General features: G+C 41.5%; 1 protein-coding gene across 2 annotated transcripts in view; it reads right to left on the bottom strand.

Moving 5' to 3' along the window:
• Positions 1 to 20,025, bottom strand: part of SPMIP7 (sperm microtubule inner protein 7) — a 119,402-nt gene that overhangs the window by 11,933 nt on the left and 87,444 nt on the right. For both annotated transcript variants that reach the window (XM_068236517.1, XM_068236518.1), the window contains exon 8: positions 754 to 861. In XM_068236517.1, coding sequence (XP_068092618.1) covers positions 754 to 861 — 108 coding nt within the window. The remainder of the gene's footprint in view (positions 1 to 753; positions 862 to 20,025) is intronic.

Raw genomic sequence — 20,025 nt, 5'->3', positions numbered from 1 at the left:
GTTACATTTCTGCTACAACATTTTGTGTGTTGTAGCATAATAACTCTTTGTTGTTTACATTTACAAACTGTTGCTCATCAGTTACATTACTGTTGCAACTGAACGTCTGTGCAGTAAATTCTGCCCTATAACCTGCTAATTCTGCTATCCAGATTTAAATGCAGGCTTATCCAATTGACTGTGCAGAAGAACAACAAAAAAGGAAGGACAGTTACCTTCAGCAACCCATCAGAGTCAGACAATCATTTTTTTATGGTGTTGTTAAGGCCTTCTGTACATTTCGTATTATTGTTCTATGCTATTTGACTGATCACATACCACATCTAGTCCTTCCTTGTACTGGGGAAGTATGTTCTATTTGAAAGACCAATGCTTATTCTGGGTTAATATGGGAAATAAATGTGTTTTTAGGAATACTACACTGTTCTTTAAGGAACTATTAACATGTTGGTTTCATGATATCAAGTGCTGCTGCTGAGGCAGAACTGGCACCAAAAGGGGTTGTTCCTGGGACAAAGTCATGCTAAGCTGGTCATGGAAGGAAATTGTATTTGCAGGAGCACTGCTGAGAATATATATAGTGCAGTTAAACTGTTCTAATATTGTTATAATATCTGTGGTTATTCTTAACCATTAACACTCCCAAGTGCAGTAAACGTGTAAAGGCATGCTTGAGTGTGCATTTAAATAATGCTCCAGAGGGTTAACACTGTAGCGTACGAAAACTCCTTTAGAAATGCGACTCACACGTACCCACTCATTTTTGTGCCTGCAGATGAAGAGGGAGATAGAAGATTAGAATTTGCTGGGTGGATAGCTATCCAATGAACCCTGCCAGTGTATCCAGGGATGTTTGGAGTGCTAAAAGAAAAAAAGTAAATAACATTAGCAATGCCAAAGACAATGAGGAGACACAGTCTTCAAGGTTACACAAAAAGACATAAACAAACTTACTATTCCCAGAATTTACCTTTACTTTTGATTAAGTAGAAGGTCTAATTCAGTTCTACCTCTAGTTATAATATAATGTACATTAACTACTGTGATGCTTAAAATAAACTTCCATAGAAAATAGTAAACACACACACACAATGAATGAAGCATGTAAATTCTGGGGGAAAAAAGGAAAATGCAAGTAATAATAGGGGTGAGAGGGAGGCTAGTAGCAGTACTGTGTGACTGAGCGACTACAGTTGGAGCATGTAGCATGCACATAATAATTCTATTTCATTAACATTTCCACAACACTCATGGTCCTGAAAACTTAACTTAGCAGAAGATTAACAAAAAATCCATACAGATTCTATAGAATAATTTTCCCCAGTGTTGTCTAATGTTGTTCACCACAATAGAACATTAGTAAAACAGTCCTTTGGGATGAGAAGTTCCTAAAATTGCTACTGTTGAGTGCTGGTGATTGTTGAAATCATATGATTTGTAAAATCGCATGACTCAATTAACACTGCACTGAAGGGCGAACATGAGTTCTTCTGGCAGTTTGAGAAAGAAATGTACATTTGTTTTCTTCTCATGTCATGTTCTTTCCATCTGATTCAATTACTGAATTCAGACAACAGAGGCAATTTTTGATGTTAGAAATGTGGACAGATGACAGCTAAACTTAACACCTGCATAACTCAGCTGATAGTTATATTGTTCATCTCAAAATGGTGATTTTTGCACCTTATGTTACAAATTATTTGTATTAAATTAAACAAAAACAGCATAATCCCAAGCCTTTTTGACACCTTGTCTGAGAGTTCTCCGGGAGAGGAGGATTCTTTTCTGACGGAACAATGGCTTATCAAAAAAAAAAAAAAACTTTCATGTCACCCTCAGCCACACATGGTGGCCAGTCATGATGAATGCACAACCCCCATACCCCCTGCGAGAAGTCGCCAGTAATTTCACCCCCCTTATGCATCAGGAGCCGACATGCATCGAGTGCGCAAAGAGCATGTGGCTGCTGGGAGGAAGAGGAGACCTGATGCAGCATGGAGAAGATCAGTATTAAAGTGCTTCCTGCAATACTTTGTGGGGAGGGGAGGGGGGGGGGATAGAATTTCTGCTCACATTACCAGCACACTATGCTGCAACAGAGTATAGCAAACCTCTGCAAAAGAATCTTTATATCCTTTGCCTGTGCTTCCCTTTAATTGGACCAATGAGAATCTACCCTGAGAAGGATTCCCATATGGTCAGATCAAAGGACCGATGAGAAGCCCAAGCACAAGATTTAAAGGTACTTTATGGCAGGGCTCTCTATACTTTGCTATTGGCATTATAGAAGGAACCCTAGCAAAAGCATCTCTGAATTTCCTGTTGTGGTTTCGTATTGGTCTACACACTGACCAATGAGATGCATTCATTTATTTGTCCATTTAAAAGTGATGGTGGTTAACTATTTCATTTTTTTATATGTAATTAAAAATATTGAAAAAAAACAACAGAAAACAACTTAGCACATCCACACGCCTAGCATCTTGCTTCAAAATTGCCTGGCATCTCCCTTTAAGGTGCCCACTAATGATCCAATCTTTTTCATCCAATTTTACCAAATCTATATTTATTAGACACAGAGCCACTGAAGTAATAGATACTAATAACTATGTACACAAACTGAAAGATTTTATAAACTGTGGAAGTGATTATGTGGTGTACCTTTTAACCTGTAGTTGCCCCAAGTTTTATGTGGGCAGAACCACCAGACCCCTCAGACAAAGATTAGGGGAGCACAAGAGGAACATACTTGATGGGGTGGAGAAACATAGTGTTCCACGCCATTTCAAGGAGTGCCATAACAGCTTGGTGGATACTCTTAAGATAGTAGGCCTAGAGACAATTTCGAGAAGGTTATTACAAGGACAAAGATACAAGAGGCTCTGTGAGCGAGAAACATTTTGGATCTTTAAACTGGATGCTCTCAGCCCAAAGGGCCTTAATGAAGGCCTAGAGATATCCACATATTTGTGATGTACTAAAAAATGTATTACTAGAAAAAGTGTTTGAGTTTTTTACTGTGTTTTTACTGTGTGTTTTTTACTGTGTGTTTTACATCCTATAGCACTGCTGGTCACTAATGTTTTTCCTTTCTCCCCTTTCTCCCTCCAGCACACCCAATAGTAGCAGAAATTTACACTAGATGAGGGTGGTGAGTATACCGTATAATAGGCATGGTCCATAGTAGGTTGCCTCCCCTGTATCGTATTCATATTTTTGAATTACTTTTCCATTCCACCAGCTAACACGACCTGGTCCCCCCCCCCCCCCTTCCCCCCCCCCCTTCCTGCTCCCACTATGGTCCTAGTGGTAGGACCTCAGTGAGTTGTTGTTTTTCCCCCCCCCCCTCCCTCACCCCCTCCCTCCCAATTCCTCCTCTTTCCCCCCCCCCCCCAAGGGTCCTCCCATTCGAAAGTTTTCCCTTGCTTTCATCCCAGGGTTATCCCATCCATAATTTCCATTGGCTTTCCTTCTCCCATCCCCTATATCCTCTTGGCCTCATAAGCCAGCTGGGATAGGTTACACAACGTAAAGAATTTCCCCTGTCCTTACAAAAGTCCCCCTAAAAAGAGTTCATTAAGGAACCTTCCTTCAAGTTGTTTTTAGATGTCCACTAAATAAAGTTTTTTAGAGGGAAGGTTTCTGGATCCTGTTATATTGGGGTTCATGTAAATAGTTTTTATTTTTGTGCCCTTTCTAATTCGGAATCCTATTCCCTATAGCTTCCGAATGGGTTAATCGTTTTACTTTAAACTGTCTTATGTTTTGGTACTGTTGTACCAGTTGGTAATATTGTATTAATGGTTTGGCTTAAATATGAGAATGCGGATGTTTCCATGTAAAGTATCGAACTGTAATTATGTTCACTAGACAATCTGAATGCAACACATGTTCCTTCAACATGATGTTTGTACTGCCGGGGAGGATGACGCGCTGCTATAAGCCTCCAGCGCTATCGTGCCCTTATGTTTCTCCCCCCGTTGTTCTCTGGATAATAAAGTTTATTTTAGCATTTTGGTCTCCATAGCGACCTCAGGAGCGACACTATATGTTGCCCTCCGCAAGCGTGAGACGTCATCTGACGAAGGCGCTGTGCGCCGAAACGCGTAATGACGTCACACGCCGATTGACACTCCAGCGACGCCCACCTCCCAGTGAGACGGATTCCAAGCCATCGGAAATCGCGCTGCTGGCCACAGCGCGTCATCCCCCACTGCAGAGGCAAGCGGCTGGCAGTCCGCTGAGAAGCGATTTTATCACTCATGTTTGTGAGTATAACTTTTAATTGTTAATAAAATCTCCTCCACATTTAATGCACTATGGCGCGCTTCATCTTCTTTTAGTACTTCTGCATTATAGAAGGAACCCTAGCAAAAGCATCTCTGAATTTCCTGTTGTGGTTTCGTATTGGTCTACACACTGACCAATGAGATGCATTCATTTATTTGTCCATTTAAAAGTGATGGTGGTTAGCTATTTCATTTTTTTATATGTAATTAAAAATATTGAAAAAAAACAACAGAAAACAACTTAGCACATCCACACGCCTAGCATCTTGCTTCAAAATTGCCTGGCATCTCCCTTTAAGGTGCCCACTAATGATCCAATCTTTTTCATCCAATTTTACCAAATCTATGTAGTATAAGGGTAAATTGAGTGAATATATTGAATGGATAATTTAGGCAGTTATATTACATAGAAAGTGTAAGATTGGATGAAAAAGATTGGATCATTAGTGGCCACCATTAAAGTCCTCTTATAATGCTCAAGTTAACCTCACACAAACATAAGAAGCAATGATTTGACAATGCAATTACATGCATGTAGCGAGTGTTTCATCTCTTGGAATTGTATAAGGCCCCTTATAACTCTTCTGTGTAAAGGCAATATTAAACCACAGTATAATCCACTAGAAAAAAATGAGAAAGATGAGGGATGAAACTTTGCTCAGAAGCAATATTTTTTATTGTTAAAGAAGACTTTTAAGAGAAAGATTTTCTTGCTGAGAAGAGCACACACAGCAGTTCAGTTATATAGTCAAGGCTCAGACATAAAGAGCAGTGGTGGTGCCAAATGCCATTTAAAGAGGAACTGTAGTGAAAATAACATAATGAATTGCTTATTGTTTACAATATTCATTTACAGTATACTTTATTTAGTCAGTGTTTGCCCATTGTAAAACTTTTCCTCTCCCCAATTTACATTCTGACATCTTTAGTTCTGCCAGGGGATCTGCACGGAATGTTCGTTACTGAGAGTTCTAAGCACCGAGGGAGGTATTGCTTGCTTGGCAATTGGAAATAGCTATTATTTACCCACAATGCAAGACCATGGTCATGCCATCACACTGTGGGAGGGGTTTCACCACAATATCAGCCATACAGACCCCTGATGATCTATTTGAAAAAAAGATTAAGACTTCTCCTGGGAAAGGGGGCATCAGCCATTGATTGGGCTTAAGTTCAATCCTGGGTTACAGTTCCTCTTTAACCACTGAAGCCCAACTGGACAAACATTCTCGTCCAGTTGGGCTGTGCGCACACCCGCGGGCCGCCGGCCGTTAGTCCAGTGATCAATGAATGGGATCATAGATCCCATTCAATGATCGAAGCCCCCCGCAGAAAAACCGACAGCCTCCAATCAGAGGCTGCGGTTTTTCTGAGTTACAAAAACTTCCCCGTCTTCATTCTTCTTCCTGGAAGCGTACGATCACGCTTCCAGGACTTTTTCACTGAAGCCATCTTGTGGCCAAATAGTAAAACTACACACACATCCATTTTTTTTATAAAAACATTTAAAATTAGCTGTTTACCTCCCACATCAAAAATTACCCACACACAATTTTTAATACAAAAAATAAATAAAAAAAATTACAATTAAAAAACAAAACAAAAACATAAATAGTTACCTAAGGGTCTGAACTTTGTAAATATGCATGTCAAAGGAGTATATTAATATAATTTTTTAAATTATGGGCTTGTAAATAGTGATGGACACAAATTGACAAATGCACCTTTATTTCAAAATAAAATATCGGCGCCATACATTGTGATAGGGACATAATTTGTCAATGTATTGTATTAATTTCAAACTATAATGGCCAAAAACTGAGAAATAATGATTTTTTTCCATTTATTTCTTTATATCCCTGTTAAAATGGATTTAGAATAAAATAATTCTTGTATCACCCAAAGAAAGCCTAATTGGTGGCAGAAAAAACAAGATATAGACCAATTCATTGTGATGAATAGTGATAAAGTTATTGGCAAGTTGCTCAGATGCAAAAAAATAAACAACCCTTCACGCTTAAGTGGTTAAAAGGTAAATGTGCCAAATGTAATCAGATAGTGATAGCTAGATAGATAGAGATACCATTTACATAAAATTTTCATTAAGCTGATATTATTAGCATCTATTTGGCCATGAATGACGAGATAAACATGTGTATTGTATGTGTGTGTGTGCATATACAGGTCCTTCTCAAAAAATTAGCATATTGTCATAAAGTTCATTCTTTTCTGTAATGTACTGATAAACATTAGACTTTCATATATTTTAGATTCATTACACACAACTGAAGTAGTTCAAGCCTTTTATTGTTTTAATATTGATGATTTTGGCATACAGCTCATGAAAACCCAAAATTCCTATCTCAAAAAATTAGCATATCATGAAAAGGTTCTCTAAACGAGCTATTAATCTAATCATATGAATCAACTAAGTAACTCTAAACACCTGCAAAAGACTCATGAGGCTTTTAAAAACTCCCAGCCTGGTTCATTACTCAAACCGCAATCATGGGTAAGACTGCCAACCTGACTGCTGTCCAAAAGGCCATCATTAACACCCTCAAGCAAGAGGGTAAGACACAGAAAAATTTCTGAACGAATAGGCTGTTCCCAGAGTGCTGTATCAAGGCACCTCAGTGGGAAGTCTGTGGGAAGGAAAAAGTGTGGCAGAAAACGCTGCACAACGAGAAGAGGTGACCGGACCCTTAGGAAGATTATTATTATTATTATTATTTAGTATTTATATAGCGCTGACATATTACGCAGCGCTGTACAGTGTATATATATATATTGTCTTGTCACTAACTGTCCCTCAAAGGAGCTCACAATCTAATCCCTACCATTGCTATATGTCTATATTATGTAGTGTATGTATTGTAGTCTAGGGCCAATTTTTAGGGGGAGCCAATTAACTTATCTGTATGTTTTTGGAATGTGGGAGGAAACCGGAGTGCCCGGAGGAAACCCACGCAGACACGGAGAGAACATACAAACTCTTTGCAGATAGTGCCCTGGCTGGGATTCGAACCAGGGACCCAGCACTGCAAGGCGAGAGAGCTAACCACTACACCACCGTGCTGCCCAAGATTGTGGAGAAGGACCGATTCCAGACCTTGGGGAACCTGCAGAAGCAGTGGGCTGAGTCTGGAGTAGAAACATCCAGAGCCACCGTGTACTGGAGTAGGCAGGAAATGGGCTACAGGTGCCGCATTCCCCAGGTCAAGCCACTTTTGAACCAGAAACAGCGGCAGAAGCGCCTGACCTGGGCTACAGAGAAGCAGCACTGGACTGTTGCTCAGTGGTCCAAAGTACTTTTTTCGGATGAAAGCAACTTTTGCATGTCATTCGGAAATCAAGGTGCCAGAGTCTGGAGGAAGACTGGGGAGAGGGAAATGCCAAAATGCCTGAAGTCCAGTGTCAAGTACCCACAGTCAGTGATGGTCTGGGGTGCCATGTCAGCTGCTGGTGTTGGTCCACTGTGTTTTATCAAGGGCAGGGTCAATGCAGCTAGCTAGGAGATTTTGGAGCACTTCATGCTTCCATCTGCTGAAAAGCTTTATGGAGATGAAGATTTCATTTTTCAGCACGACCTGGCACCTGCTCACAGTGCCAAAACCACTGGTAAATGGTTTACTGACCATGGTATTACTGTGCTCAATTGGCCTGCCAACTCTCCTGACCTGAACCCCATAGAGAATCTGTGGGATATTTTGAAGAGAAAGTTGAGAGACGCAAGACCCAACACTCTGGATGAGCTTAAAGGGATAATAAAAAAATGAGTTTTACTCACCTGGGGCTTCCCCCAGCCCCCTGCAGCTGTTCGGTGCCCTCGCAGCCTCGCTCCGATCCTTCTGACCCCGCCGGCGGCTACTTCCGGGTTCGGCGACAGCTGCCGACAGGCTGGGAACGCGAGTGATTCTTCGCGTTCCCAGCCACAATATATCGCCCCCTATGCTGCTATTGCCTTCTTGCCACAATAGCAGCATAGGGGGCGATATATTGTGGCTGGGAACGCAAAGAATCACTCACGTTCCCAGCCTGTCGGGGGCTGTCGCCAAACCCGGAAGTAGCCGCCGGCGGGGACAGAAGGATCGGAGCGAGGCTGCGAGGGCACCGGACAGCTGCAGGGGGCTGAGGGAAGCCCCAGGTGAGTAAAAATCATTTTTATGAGTAAAAATCTTTTTTTTTATTTTCACTTAAGTATCCCTTTAAGGCCGCTATCGAAGCATCCTGGGCCTCCATTACACCTGTGCAGTGCCACAGGCTGATTGCCTCCATGCCACACCACATTGAAGAAGTCATTTCTGCAAAAGGATTCCCGACCAAATATTGCGTGCATAACTGAACATAATTATTTGAAGGTTGACTTTTTTTGTTTTCTTTTATTGGTGATGACCAATTTTTTGAGATAGGAATTCTGTGCAGAGCCACAGGCTGATTGCCTCCATGCCACACCACATTGAAGAAGTCATTTCTGCAAAAGGATTCCCGACCAAATATTGCGTGCATAACTGAACATAATTATTTGAAGGTTGACTTTTTTTGTTTTCTTTTATTGGTGATGACCAATTTTTTGAGATAGGAATTTTGGGTTTTCATGAGCTGTATGCCAAAATCATACATATTAAAACAATAAAAGCTTGAACTACTTCAGTTGTGAGTAATGAATCTAAAATATATGAAAGTCTAATGTTCATCAGTACATTGCAGAAAATAATGAACTTTATCACAATATGCTAATTTTTTGAGAAGGACCTGTATATATACTAGTAAAAAAGCCTGCCCATTAAAAACTAGGTCACAGCCGCTACCCCCCGCAATGCGCGCACTTACGCATCCCGCTTGCTCGTTCCCCACCACTGTCTGAAGTATATGCACACAGGGAGCTGCTTGCTTGGCAGTTGGAAAAAGATGTTATTTCCCACAATGCAATGAGAACGGTCTCGAGAAATCCCTCATTGTGGGGCGAAACACCTCTATTCATCTGCAATGGCCTGATAAGTATCTTTCACTCTCTATTTTTTAAGCCGTGTGTTACTATTGTATTTTAACAAGGAAGAAAATTAAAAGTTGAAGTTTTATTATGGATGAGTTGCTCCTGGAATTGCTTTACTTCTTTTGGCATTATGCAATGAGAACCTCTGTGAACCACACACAGCAAACTGTCAGATCCGGCCTTGTGTCCAAACTGCCCTGGCTGCGCACATGCTCAGTACAAGAAAGCCAGGGGCACACAACCATTCAGTTGATGATGCAAGGACACTTGCATTTTATTGTATAGGATATATTTAGAACTTACTCATGGTATGATCAGATACACATACTTAGCTGATTATACAGGGACTATGAGAAAATATATGTATGTATGTGGAGAGAGAATTGGTTAAGGGACAGAAGGCAAAGAGTGGTGTTAAATGGATCATACTCAAAATAAGAGAGGGAGACAAAAATGCAGCACACACTGGAAAAATGTATGAAGATGTGGGCTATGCTCTAATGGAAAGGTCTCACCTATTCCGTATTGCTGGTATGACCCATATGGGCTGCCAACTCCTGAGCATGTGTCCCACTCTTCCGAGGACCAGGCATGGATGGTAGAACTCAGCATCCTTATCTCACTGTTGGCTCCGTTGTTGAAGCAGTCTGCTCAGCCAATCAGTGAGAAGCAGGAAGGTGGGAGGGGAGATGGACAAGCCTCCCTTCTCTCACTGTGGTTGGCAATGGCACAGAAAAGCCTGGGGGACTGAGAGAATATAATAACAGCAGATAGATTTCTGAATAGATAGTACAGCCTGTACTGCAGGGTGAGATTTCTGGCAGCATTTTTAAAACACTGCAGTGTTTAAATAGAATTTGGTTTTGTGGCTGTCAATCCCTCTTTAAAGCAAACCTGAAGTGAAAAAAAAACTTATGAAAGAATGAATTGTATGTGTAGTATGGGTAATGAATATAATATTGGTAGCAAAGAGTATAATTTTTTTATTTATTTTCAGTTATATAGGCTTTTTTATATTGCATCATACTGTCACAGTTGCAGTTTTAAAACCACACTCTGTCTTTTAGGGCCCGTTTTCACTTGAGTGGGAATCGCGCGATTCCCGCTCAAGGCCAACCGCTAGTGGTTTTGTAAAAACCGCTACAACATGTAACACATGGCAGTGTTCTCACTGCCACGTTTGCGGTTAGCATTAACCACAAACGTGTTACATGCAGCGGTTTGCCGGCAATTCGCGATTAGTGATTGCGATTAGCATGCATTGCACCGCTAATCGCGATCGCTCCAAAACCGCCGCAGTGTCCACTGATTTTTCCGCGTTATCGCAGGAAAATCACTCCCGCAAAATGTTTAGCGATTCTTAAGGTGGCCACTAATGGTCCAATTTCTAGGGAAAAATCGTTCGAGCAATCAGAAATTCTGATCGGATTGTTTGTAAATAATCTCCATTGATGGGCACAATCAATTATGAACGATTAATATAAAAGTATAAAAGTTGGACAGGGCGCTCTACAGTAAACAATTAGGACTATCCTCGACCATCAAGTGAACAATATCAAACATAATAAAACATAAAATTAGACATGACAATGACCATATCTAAATGGCCATATGATAATGTCCCTGATGTTAGAGTCAAATAACAGTCCACAGGTTTCTTCCTCCGGACCTTTTTAGTACATAGGTAATTTTCAACAGTTCCTGAGTGCTATAGTAACAGTATACGCTCACCAGATTCCACAGCTGCCCTTCTCAGGATCAGCAAAACACGCTTCTGGACCAAGCCAGTATTATCTCGATGTCCCAGCCTTTTCCTCCTCAGTAAGCCATGCAGGCATAGGAGATAAAAAAACTCCAATAGTGTGATACTGTATACTTTAAATCTACTCCAATGCACCAGTGCACCCAAAGGTATAATATCAGCACCCTGTGCTTCACTGTGCTCCACCACCAGTTAATTAATAAAGCCTCTCACCACATGAACTGGCTGACCCAGCACAGACCAGCATCAATCACTTTTGCCGCTTGCATCAAGCTTATATTTCCGTTGACAGCTTTCCTGGAACTCAAACAGGGCCATACATAGTGTAAAATCTTCTTTTATTAAAATGATTAAAACGTAGTGCACTTACAATGTAGTAGAATCAAAATGCGCATATAAAATCCTTATGAGCTCTTCCAGCGTCCCTCGCTCCTTAGGCCACGCCCAACTAGTTTCGTCCTATGACTCATCAGGGGCTAGGGCCAATAGGAGCGAGAGGACGCTAAGTACTTTCTCCCAGGTCACATGTTCAGCAACGGCGCTCAGCGTGGTTCACTCATCTCTGCCTCAGCCTCCGCAATAGGCTGAGAATCCTAACGCTCCACCCCCTCACAGAAAGCAGGCTCATCATAGGCTAGGGCCTCTGTCCAACTAAACTACATCTCCCATGATGCTACTCTGCCTCCCCTACCTTGATCTGATTGGGCAATCCATCTAAATAAACACTGTATGATCTTCCGAGTTCCACACGGAAGACAATGCATATTAGGCAGCTTCCGCCCATTTAGCACCTACAAATTTAGAACAGTGGTCGTAACACCCCCAGCAATCCGACTGCATGATTCATGAACCCTGCTGAACCCCATTTTACAGCAACTCGAATCAGTGTTCACACACATTCTTTCCCATCCAATGTCAACAAATTTGTGGGTGCTAAATCTAGTTGTTTTCCATTTTATTATTTCATTAATTGATCATTCTAGGTATCAACTATATGTAAAGCGGAAACTCATTCTAAGAAGTTCAGAAGCATGGGTTTGAGGAGATCGCAACTCTGGGCCACCATAAACATGAGGAAAGATGGGTAATGTAGTTCAACATGGGCGGAAGCTGCCTAATATGCATTGTCTTCCGTGTGGAACACGGAAGATCATACGGTGTTTATTTAGATGGATTGCCCAATCAGATCAAGGTAGGGGAGGCAGAGTAGCATCATGGGAGATGTAGTTTAGTTGGACAGAGGCCCTAGCCTATGATGAGCCTGCTTTCTGTGAGGGGGTGGAGCGTTAGGATTCTCAGCCTATTGCGGAGGCTGAGGCAAAGATGAGTGAACCACGCTGAGCGCCGTTGCTGAACATGTGACCTGGGAGAAAGTACTTAGCGTCCTCTCGCTCCTATTGGCCCTAGCCCCTGATGAGTCATAGGACGAAACTAGTTGGGCGTGGCCTAAGGAGCGAGGGACGCTGGAAGAGCTCATAAGGATTTTATATGCGCATTTTGATTCTACTACATTGTAAGTGCACTACGTTTTAATCATTTTAATAAAAGAAGATTTTACACTATGTATGGCCCTGTTTGAGTTCCAGGAAAGCTGTCAATGGAAATATAAGCTTGATGCAAGCGGCAAAAGTGATTGATGCTGGTCTGTGCTGGGTCAGCCAGTTCATGTGGTGAGAGGCTTTATTGATTAACTGGTGGTGGAGCACAGTGAAGCACAGGGTGCTGATATTATACCTTTGGGTGCACTGGTGCATTGGAGTAGATTTAAAGTATACAGTATCACACTATTGGAGTTTTTTTATCTCCTATGTCTGCATGGCTTACTGAGGAGGAAAAGGCTGGGACATCGAGATAATACTGGCTTGGTCCAGAAGCGTGTTTTGCTGATCCTGAGAAGGGCAGCTGTGGAATCTGGTGAGCGTATACTGTTACTATAACACTCAGGAACTGTTGAAAATTACCTATGTACTAAAAAGGTCCGGAGGAAGAAACCTGTGGACTGTTATTTGACTCTAACATCAGGGACATTATCATATGGCCAATTAGATATGGTCATTGTCATGTCTAATTTTATGTTTTATTATGTTTGATATTGTTCACTTGATGGTCGAGGATAGTCCTAATTGTTTACTGTAGAGCGCCCTGTCCAACTCTTATATTTCTTGTAGAGTGGCACACACACTTTTTTCAGGTGCGACCCAGGAAAAGTTTTAATCTTTGCAGTTACCTTAATCGTGAGGAGCGCACAAATAGGTTTTTTGTTTATTTAATTATGAACGATTATAAAGATAGTCGTCCGATTGGATTTTGGTCAAACCAAAATTTTGATTTTCTTGATGGTTGTGATAGATAGGAAGCAAAGATTGGTTCGTTGATGGTGTAGTGAACAATTTTTCTTCCGATCAGAATCATCTGATCGCTCAAACGATTTTTCGCTAGAAATTGGATCGTTAGTGGCCACCTTTAGTTGTGGATGGGCCCTTAAGCTTTAAACTGTCCTTCAGTAAAACCTTATCTCAAACTGCCTCTCACTATTCCTTGGCTGTTTAAAGGGACGATATATAAACCGCCGCCCTATGCCTTTTAGTTTTCGGTATTTTCGCAATCGAAATTGCGGCTGCCGCGATTTCGATCACGAAAATATTGAAAACTCAAAGGCGTAGGGGGGCGGTTTATTTGCCGTTGGAAAGAGGAGAAAGAGAGCTTCAAAATGGTATGCATCTTTCCATAGTTGCTTGTATTACACAGGATGACTTTTCCCCAAAGTCGGCAGCTGAAAGGAGCTGCCGACTTTGGGGAAAATTCGTCCTGTGTACTACAAGCAACTATGGAAAGATGCACCCTACGCCTTTTAGTTTTCATTATTTTCGTGATCGAAATCGCGGCAGCCGCAATTTCGATCGCGAAAATAGCGAAAACTAAAAGGCTTGGAGTCCCTTTAAGTGCTTCAGAAAACAGGACTATTTTCAATCCAGTGGGTCGGAGAGCTCAAACAAGCTCTTTTGCATAGATAACAACTGAAGTTTTTATTTAACTCTTTCTGTCCTGGAAAACAATATGAGACTCTTTTCTTTGCTACTTATTTTCTATTACTTAGCTGTACTACACATACAATTCATTATCTCATACATTTATTTTCTCTTCAGGTTTGCTCTACTTTAAAAGTTTTAATTTAACAATAAAACGGAGTTACACTATAAAGCCCCATACACACACTCAACAGCAGTCTTTTAGGCTCTCACAACTTTTCTTGTGAAACACCTAAAAAAAATCTCAATCAGCTGATAAGACTGATAAGAAGTCAACTCAACATTTGGATTGCCTTCTTATCAGTCTTATCAGCTGCTTGAACAATAGCAACAGCCAAAAAAGATGTATGAGACCGCACTCAAGCGATGTTGGGGATAAGCGTGCAGCGGATCCACGCTTGTACCCACAGGGTATAGCGTGTAGTATCTCCAAGATGATCCAGCACAGCTCTTTTATCAGAAAATTACTTTATTGGATCATAAAATGTACAAAAATATAGCTGCATAGTGCCACTATGCAGCTATATTTTTGTACATTTTATGATCCAATAAAGTAATTTTCTGATAAAAGAGCTGTGCTGGATCACCTTGGAGATACTAAACAATAGCAAGAGATTTTTTTCAGGCTTTTCACAAGAAAGTTGTGAGAGCCTAAAAGACCTGTAATAAACTTACCTGTTAGCGACGAGTCCCACGATGTCTCTCACAGCGTCTTCGGCAGGACTCGTTCGCGTGTGAAGACTTCCGCTCCGCCGTCCTCCTCCGGCATCCCCAGCACTCCTGCGGCGGAGCTCCGGCACTCACGCGTGCACAGTGCGACAAAAAGGACGCGCACAGCACAGGACCGCCTTTACAGGCTGAGGAGGCGTGTCCATAGGTGTCAGCTGTGATGTCATCAGCTGACACCTCTCCTGGGGGCTGGGCTATGGAATTCCCTGTGTGTATATAAGGACGGAGCATTCACTTGCTCGTCGGCCTTGATACTAATCAGTTCGCTGGTTCTTGGCCTAGCTAGCTATCGTTTGAGCTACAGTACATTAATATATTGTGTAGAAGCACAATATATATGTACTCTAGTTAGTCAGTCTTGTATTTTGTAGTATTTATATATATTGTAATATATTGAAATAAAATCTTATTGTATATTTATCTGTGTACCGACTTTTGCCTGCCTCTCGACCTCACTCTTGTCTATTTGTACCACTGCCATCTGATACTCGTGTTCGACTCGGTCTGTCCCTGACTTCTCTATTGCCTGATCCTTCCAATACGACTGACATCTGACTTACGTGTACAACCCGGCTTGTTTATGGATTACGTTATTGCCTAGCTAATCTGTAGTTCGATACCTCTGACTTTGTGTATGACTACGGCCTGAACCTGACTACGTTCACTCTCTTGCACTGTGTTTTGTTATTGTTACGCTAGCACCTCTGACGCACCAGTGTGATAAGACCGCTGTTGAGTGTGTGTATGGGACTTAAAGGGGCACTATGGCGACAAATTTTAAAATATGTGCAAACATAAACAAATAAGAAGTAGGTTTCTTCCAGAGTAAAATGAGCCATAAATTACCTTTCTCCTATGTTGCTGTCACTTACAATAAGTAGTAGAAATCCGACAGAAGCAACAGGTTTTAGATTAGTCCATCTCTTCATGAGGGGATTCTCAGGGATTTATTTATTTTCAAAAGCACTTAGTGAATGTCAGTTGCACTGTCCAACTGCCAAAAAACTGTGTAGCGAGCAGGGAAGCTGGCCAGCATCATTGTTTAAATCATTTTTAGGGAATATCTTTATAAAGAATAAAAGCCTTGCTGAGAATCCCCTATGAAGAGATGGACTAGTCCAAAACCAGTCGCTTCTGTCAGATTTCTACTACCTACTGTAAGTGACAGCAACATAGGAGAAAATTAATTTATGTTTCATTTTACTCTGGAAAAAAAATGTACTTCTTATTTGTCTAGGTTTGCACATATTTTAAATTTTACAATATTTCGCCATAGTGCCCCTTTAAGAGGTTTCTCTCTCAAATTGTACCTTCCCTGTGGAGTTACCAGCACATTACTATATGGAAAGGCAGGTGATCGTGGAGGGTCGGAGGGCCACCAGAAGTGCCCTCAACGTGCTGTATGACTAGCTGAGTCTGACCTAACAGTGAGTCATTCTGTGTCGGGGCTGACAAATTTAATACACAGATTGTAAACTAAGATTGTAAGCTGTCTTGCATTTTGTTATACACTTACTCATCATGTTACTTTTGTCACTGTAATTACCAATTCTGTATTCTGTACCAATTCTGTATTTTGTTCATTGGTGTACACCATTGTCTATATTGTTTTATACCCCATGTTTGTTTCTTACTTTGTACTGTGCCAGGGAATATTTTGGGCTTTATATATAAATAATAACAATAAAACACACCAATACAAAAGAACAGCTGAACAGAACATGGATCAAAGAGCCACAAAGCAAGTCTAGTAGTTCAGCTTCTTTAACACTAAAGGGACTTTTGTCTTAGTCTGTATAATCCACTTCAAAAAGAGCACCTTACAATTGTCAACTCTGTAGCCTGGCAGAGGTATCTCCGTAACCCATGACCCACTGGCCAAAGCTCTGCAAAAGAGAAGGGAGGACAGAAGGGGGGCCAGAGGTTCCCCTTCCTGCACTGTACCTGGCTACCTATACTGGGGGTATATATATCTGACTACATATAACTGGATACCTATACAAGGGGCACCTATACCTGACTACCTATACTGTGGGGGCTTATACTAAGGGGACACCCGGCTACCAACACTGGGAGGGCTACATCTGGCTACCTAACACTGGGTGCCAACCTCTGGCTAACTCCTGCTGTAAAATACTGCATAGCAAATAGCACTCTCATGCCTACTGGGGGGGGGGGGGGGGGGGGGAAGGAGAGTGGCACAATTTGTACACCCTTGCCCTGTGAACAATTTAGCCAAGAAACTGCCCTGGTTCTTCTGTCCAGTGTTTATCGGGTTTGGCATCACACAGGAGGAGGAGTGTGGTTTATATACAGTGGTTTGCAAAAGTATTCGGCCCTCTTGAAGTTTTCCAAATTTTGTCAAATTACTGCCACAAACATGAATATATTTTATTGGAATTCCACGTGAAAGACCAATACAAAGTGGTGTGCGCGTGAGAAGTGGAACGAAAATCATACATGATTCCAAACATTTTTAAAAAATCAATAACTGCAAAGTGGGGTGTGCATAATTATTCAGCCCCCTTTGGTCTGAGTGCAGTCAGTTGCCCATAGACATTGCCTGATGAGTGCTAATGGCTAAATAGAGTGCACCTGTGTGTAATCTAATGTCAGTACAAATACAGCTGCTCTGTGACGGCCTCAGAGGTTGTCTAAGAGAATATTGGGAGCAACAACACCATGAAGTCCAAAGAACATATCAGACAGGTCAGGTATAAAGTTATTGAGAAATTTAAAGCAGGCTTAGGCTACAAAAAGATTTCCAAAGCCTTGAACATCCCACGGATCTCTGTTCAAGCGATCATTGAAAAATGGAAGGAGTATGGCACAACTGTAAACCTACCAAGATAAGGCCATCCACCTAAACTCACAGGCCGAACAAGGAGAGCGCTGATCAGAAATGCAATCAAGCGGCCCATGGTGACTCTGGATGAGCTGCAGAGATCTACAGCTCAGGTGGGGGAATCTGTCCCTAGGACAACTATTAGTCCTGCACTGCACAAAGTTGGCCTTTATGGAAGAGTGGCAAGAAGAAAGCCATTGTTAACAGAAAAGCATAAGAAATCCCGTTTGCAGTTTGCCACAAGCCATGTGGGGGACACAGCAAACATGTGGAAGAAGGTGCTCTGGTCAGATGAGACCAAAATGGAACTTTTTGGCCAAAATGCAAAAGCTATGCGTGGCGGAAAACTAACACTGAATATCACTCTGAACACACTATCCCCACTGTCAAATATGGTGGTGGCAGCATTATGCTCTGGGGGTGCTTCTCTACTACCCCTCACAAGTGCTCTAAACCTACAGCTGAACTCTGGTCCCCTACCATTCGTGTCTATACCTCTCCCTCTAGATTGTAAGCCTTTGGGCAGGGTCGTCCTCCTTTTGTGTCCTACCTGATCATGCACCTCCATTACTGTGAACCCATGCTATGCATCTGAGTGAAACTAACTTGCCTAATCTCCATGCTCCATCCAGTGACTGACTAAGCATTACCTGGTACTCATACTGTGCTGTGTGATCTGGTTTTCTTGTATTCCTGTATTATCATATTGCTGTATGTCACCGCTAAATATTGTCTGTAACCTAAATTAATGTTCAGCGCTGCGTAATATGTTGGCGCTTTATAAATACAATAAATAAATAAATAAACAGGGACAGGGAAGCTGGTCAGAGTTGATGGGAAGATGGATGGTGCCAAATACAGGGCAATCTTGGAAGAAAACCGCTTGGATTCTGCAAAAGACTTGAGACTGGGGCGGAGGTTCACCTGCTAGCAGGACAACAACCCTAAACATAAAGCCAGGGCAACAATGGAATGGTTTAAAACAAAACATATACATGTGTAAAAATGGCCCAGTCAAAGTCCAGATCTAAATCGAATCGAGAATCTGTGGCAAGATCTGAAAACTGCTGTTCACAAACGCTGTCCATCTAATCTGACTGAGCTGGAGCTGTTTTGCAAAGAAGAATGGACAAGGATTTCAGTCTCTAGATGTGCAAAGCCGGTAGAGACATACCCTAAAAGTCTGTCAGCCGTAATTGCAGCAAAAGGTGGTTCTACAAAGTATAGACTCAGGGGGCTGAATAATTATGCACACCCCACTTTGCAGTTATTTATTTTAAAAAAAATGGTTGGACTCATGTATGCTTTTTGTTCCACTTCTCACGTGTGCGCCACTTTGTATTGGTCTGTCATGTGGAATTCCAATAAAATTGATTCATGTTTGTGGCAGTAATGTGACAAAATGTGGAAAACTTCAAGGGGGCCGAATACTTTTGCAAGCCACTGTACTTGGTGACAAGTGTTCATGCATATTCATGATCTTAGCAATCTATTGTGAAACTCCTGATGCTATATACTATATAATATAATTTTGTTACTCCATTTGTTGAGTGCTGGGTCATTCTGTGCCTTTGCGTCATAATTTTGATAAGCAAAGAAATCACAATGTGACACATATCATTTATGATCTAAAAAACTGCAAGCAAGCAGTGAGTAAAGCCCTTTTGTGTCTATACTGCAGGGACATCTGGTGGCCAGTTATGTAAATGTGTACTTATTTTGAATATCAAGAATTCTGTTTAATCAGAAATATGTTTTATTTATGTGCATATGTTCCAAAGCTTATCATCCATTCTGCAATCGCTGCCTTCACTATATCACAAACATATCTTGTAATTAAGATAATATTTATAAAGCACAATAAAAACGCTTTGGAGATGATCAGGAGATGTGGCCCTGATTCACAGAGCTACTGTAAGAATGCTGAGCACAAACAGTGCATGACAATGTTACTGTTATCACCAAAGATAGTGTAGAGCACATTGCCCAATCAGCGTGAGCCACATTATTTAATGCGTGTCAAACTTATTAGGCAGTGTGCACTATGCTGTCATCGGTAGAAATGGTAAAAATGTCATGCACTGCCTGTGCACGGCAATCGCAATCTTACTGTAGCTTCGGGTCATAGACTAAATGTCACTTGGGTTGGACTTCCTGTGGGTAGTCCTATAAATAGGGTGGTGTTGTAGGTGGCGGTACACCTGAAGAAGGGTCAGTGCACCCGTCACATATTAAACAAGCAAATGCAAGTTTGAAGCCTGTGGAGTAGCTTTTTCTACACATTGCAACCATTGACCCCTATACCCTTTATCCCGAATTTACTTACAGAAGTTATTTTCACACCTTATCAATAAGGTACCTTTTAAATCCCCATC

The sequence above is a fragment of the Hyperolius riggenbachi genome, chromosome 5 (assembly GCF_040937935.1).
Source record: "Hyperolius riggenbachi isolate aHypRig1 chromosome 5, aHypRig1.pri, whole genome shotgun sequence".
Lineage (NCBI taxonomy): Eukaryota > Metazoa > Chordata > Amphibia > Anura > Hyperoliidae > Hyperolius > Hyperolius riggenbachi.
This window is presented reverse-complemented; position numbering and strand designations above follow the sequence as displayed.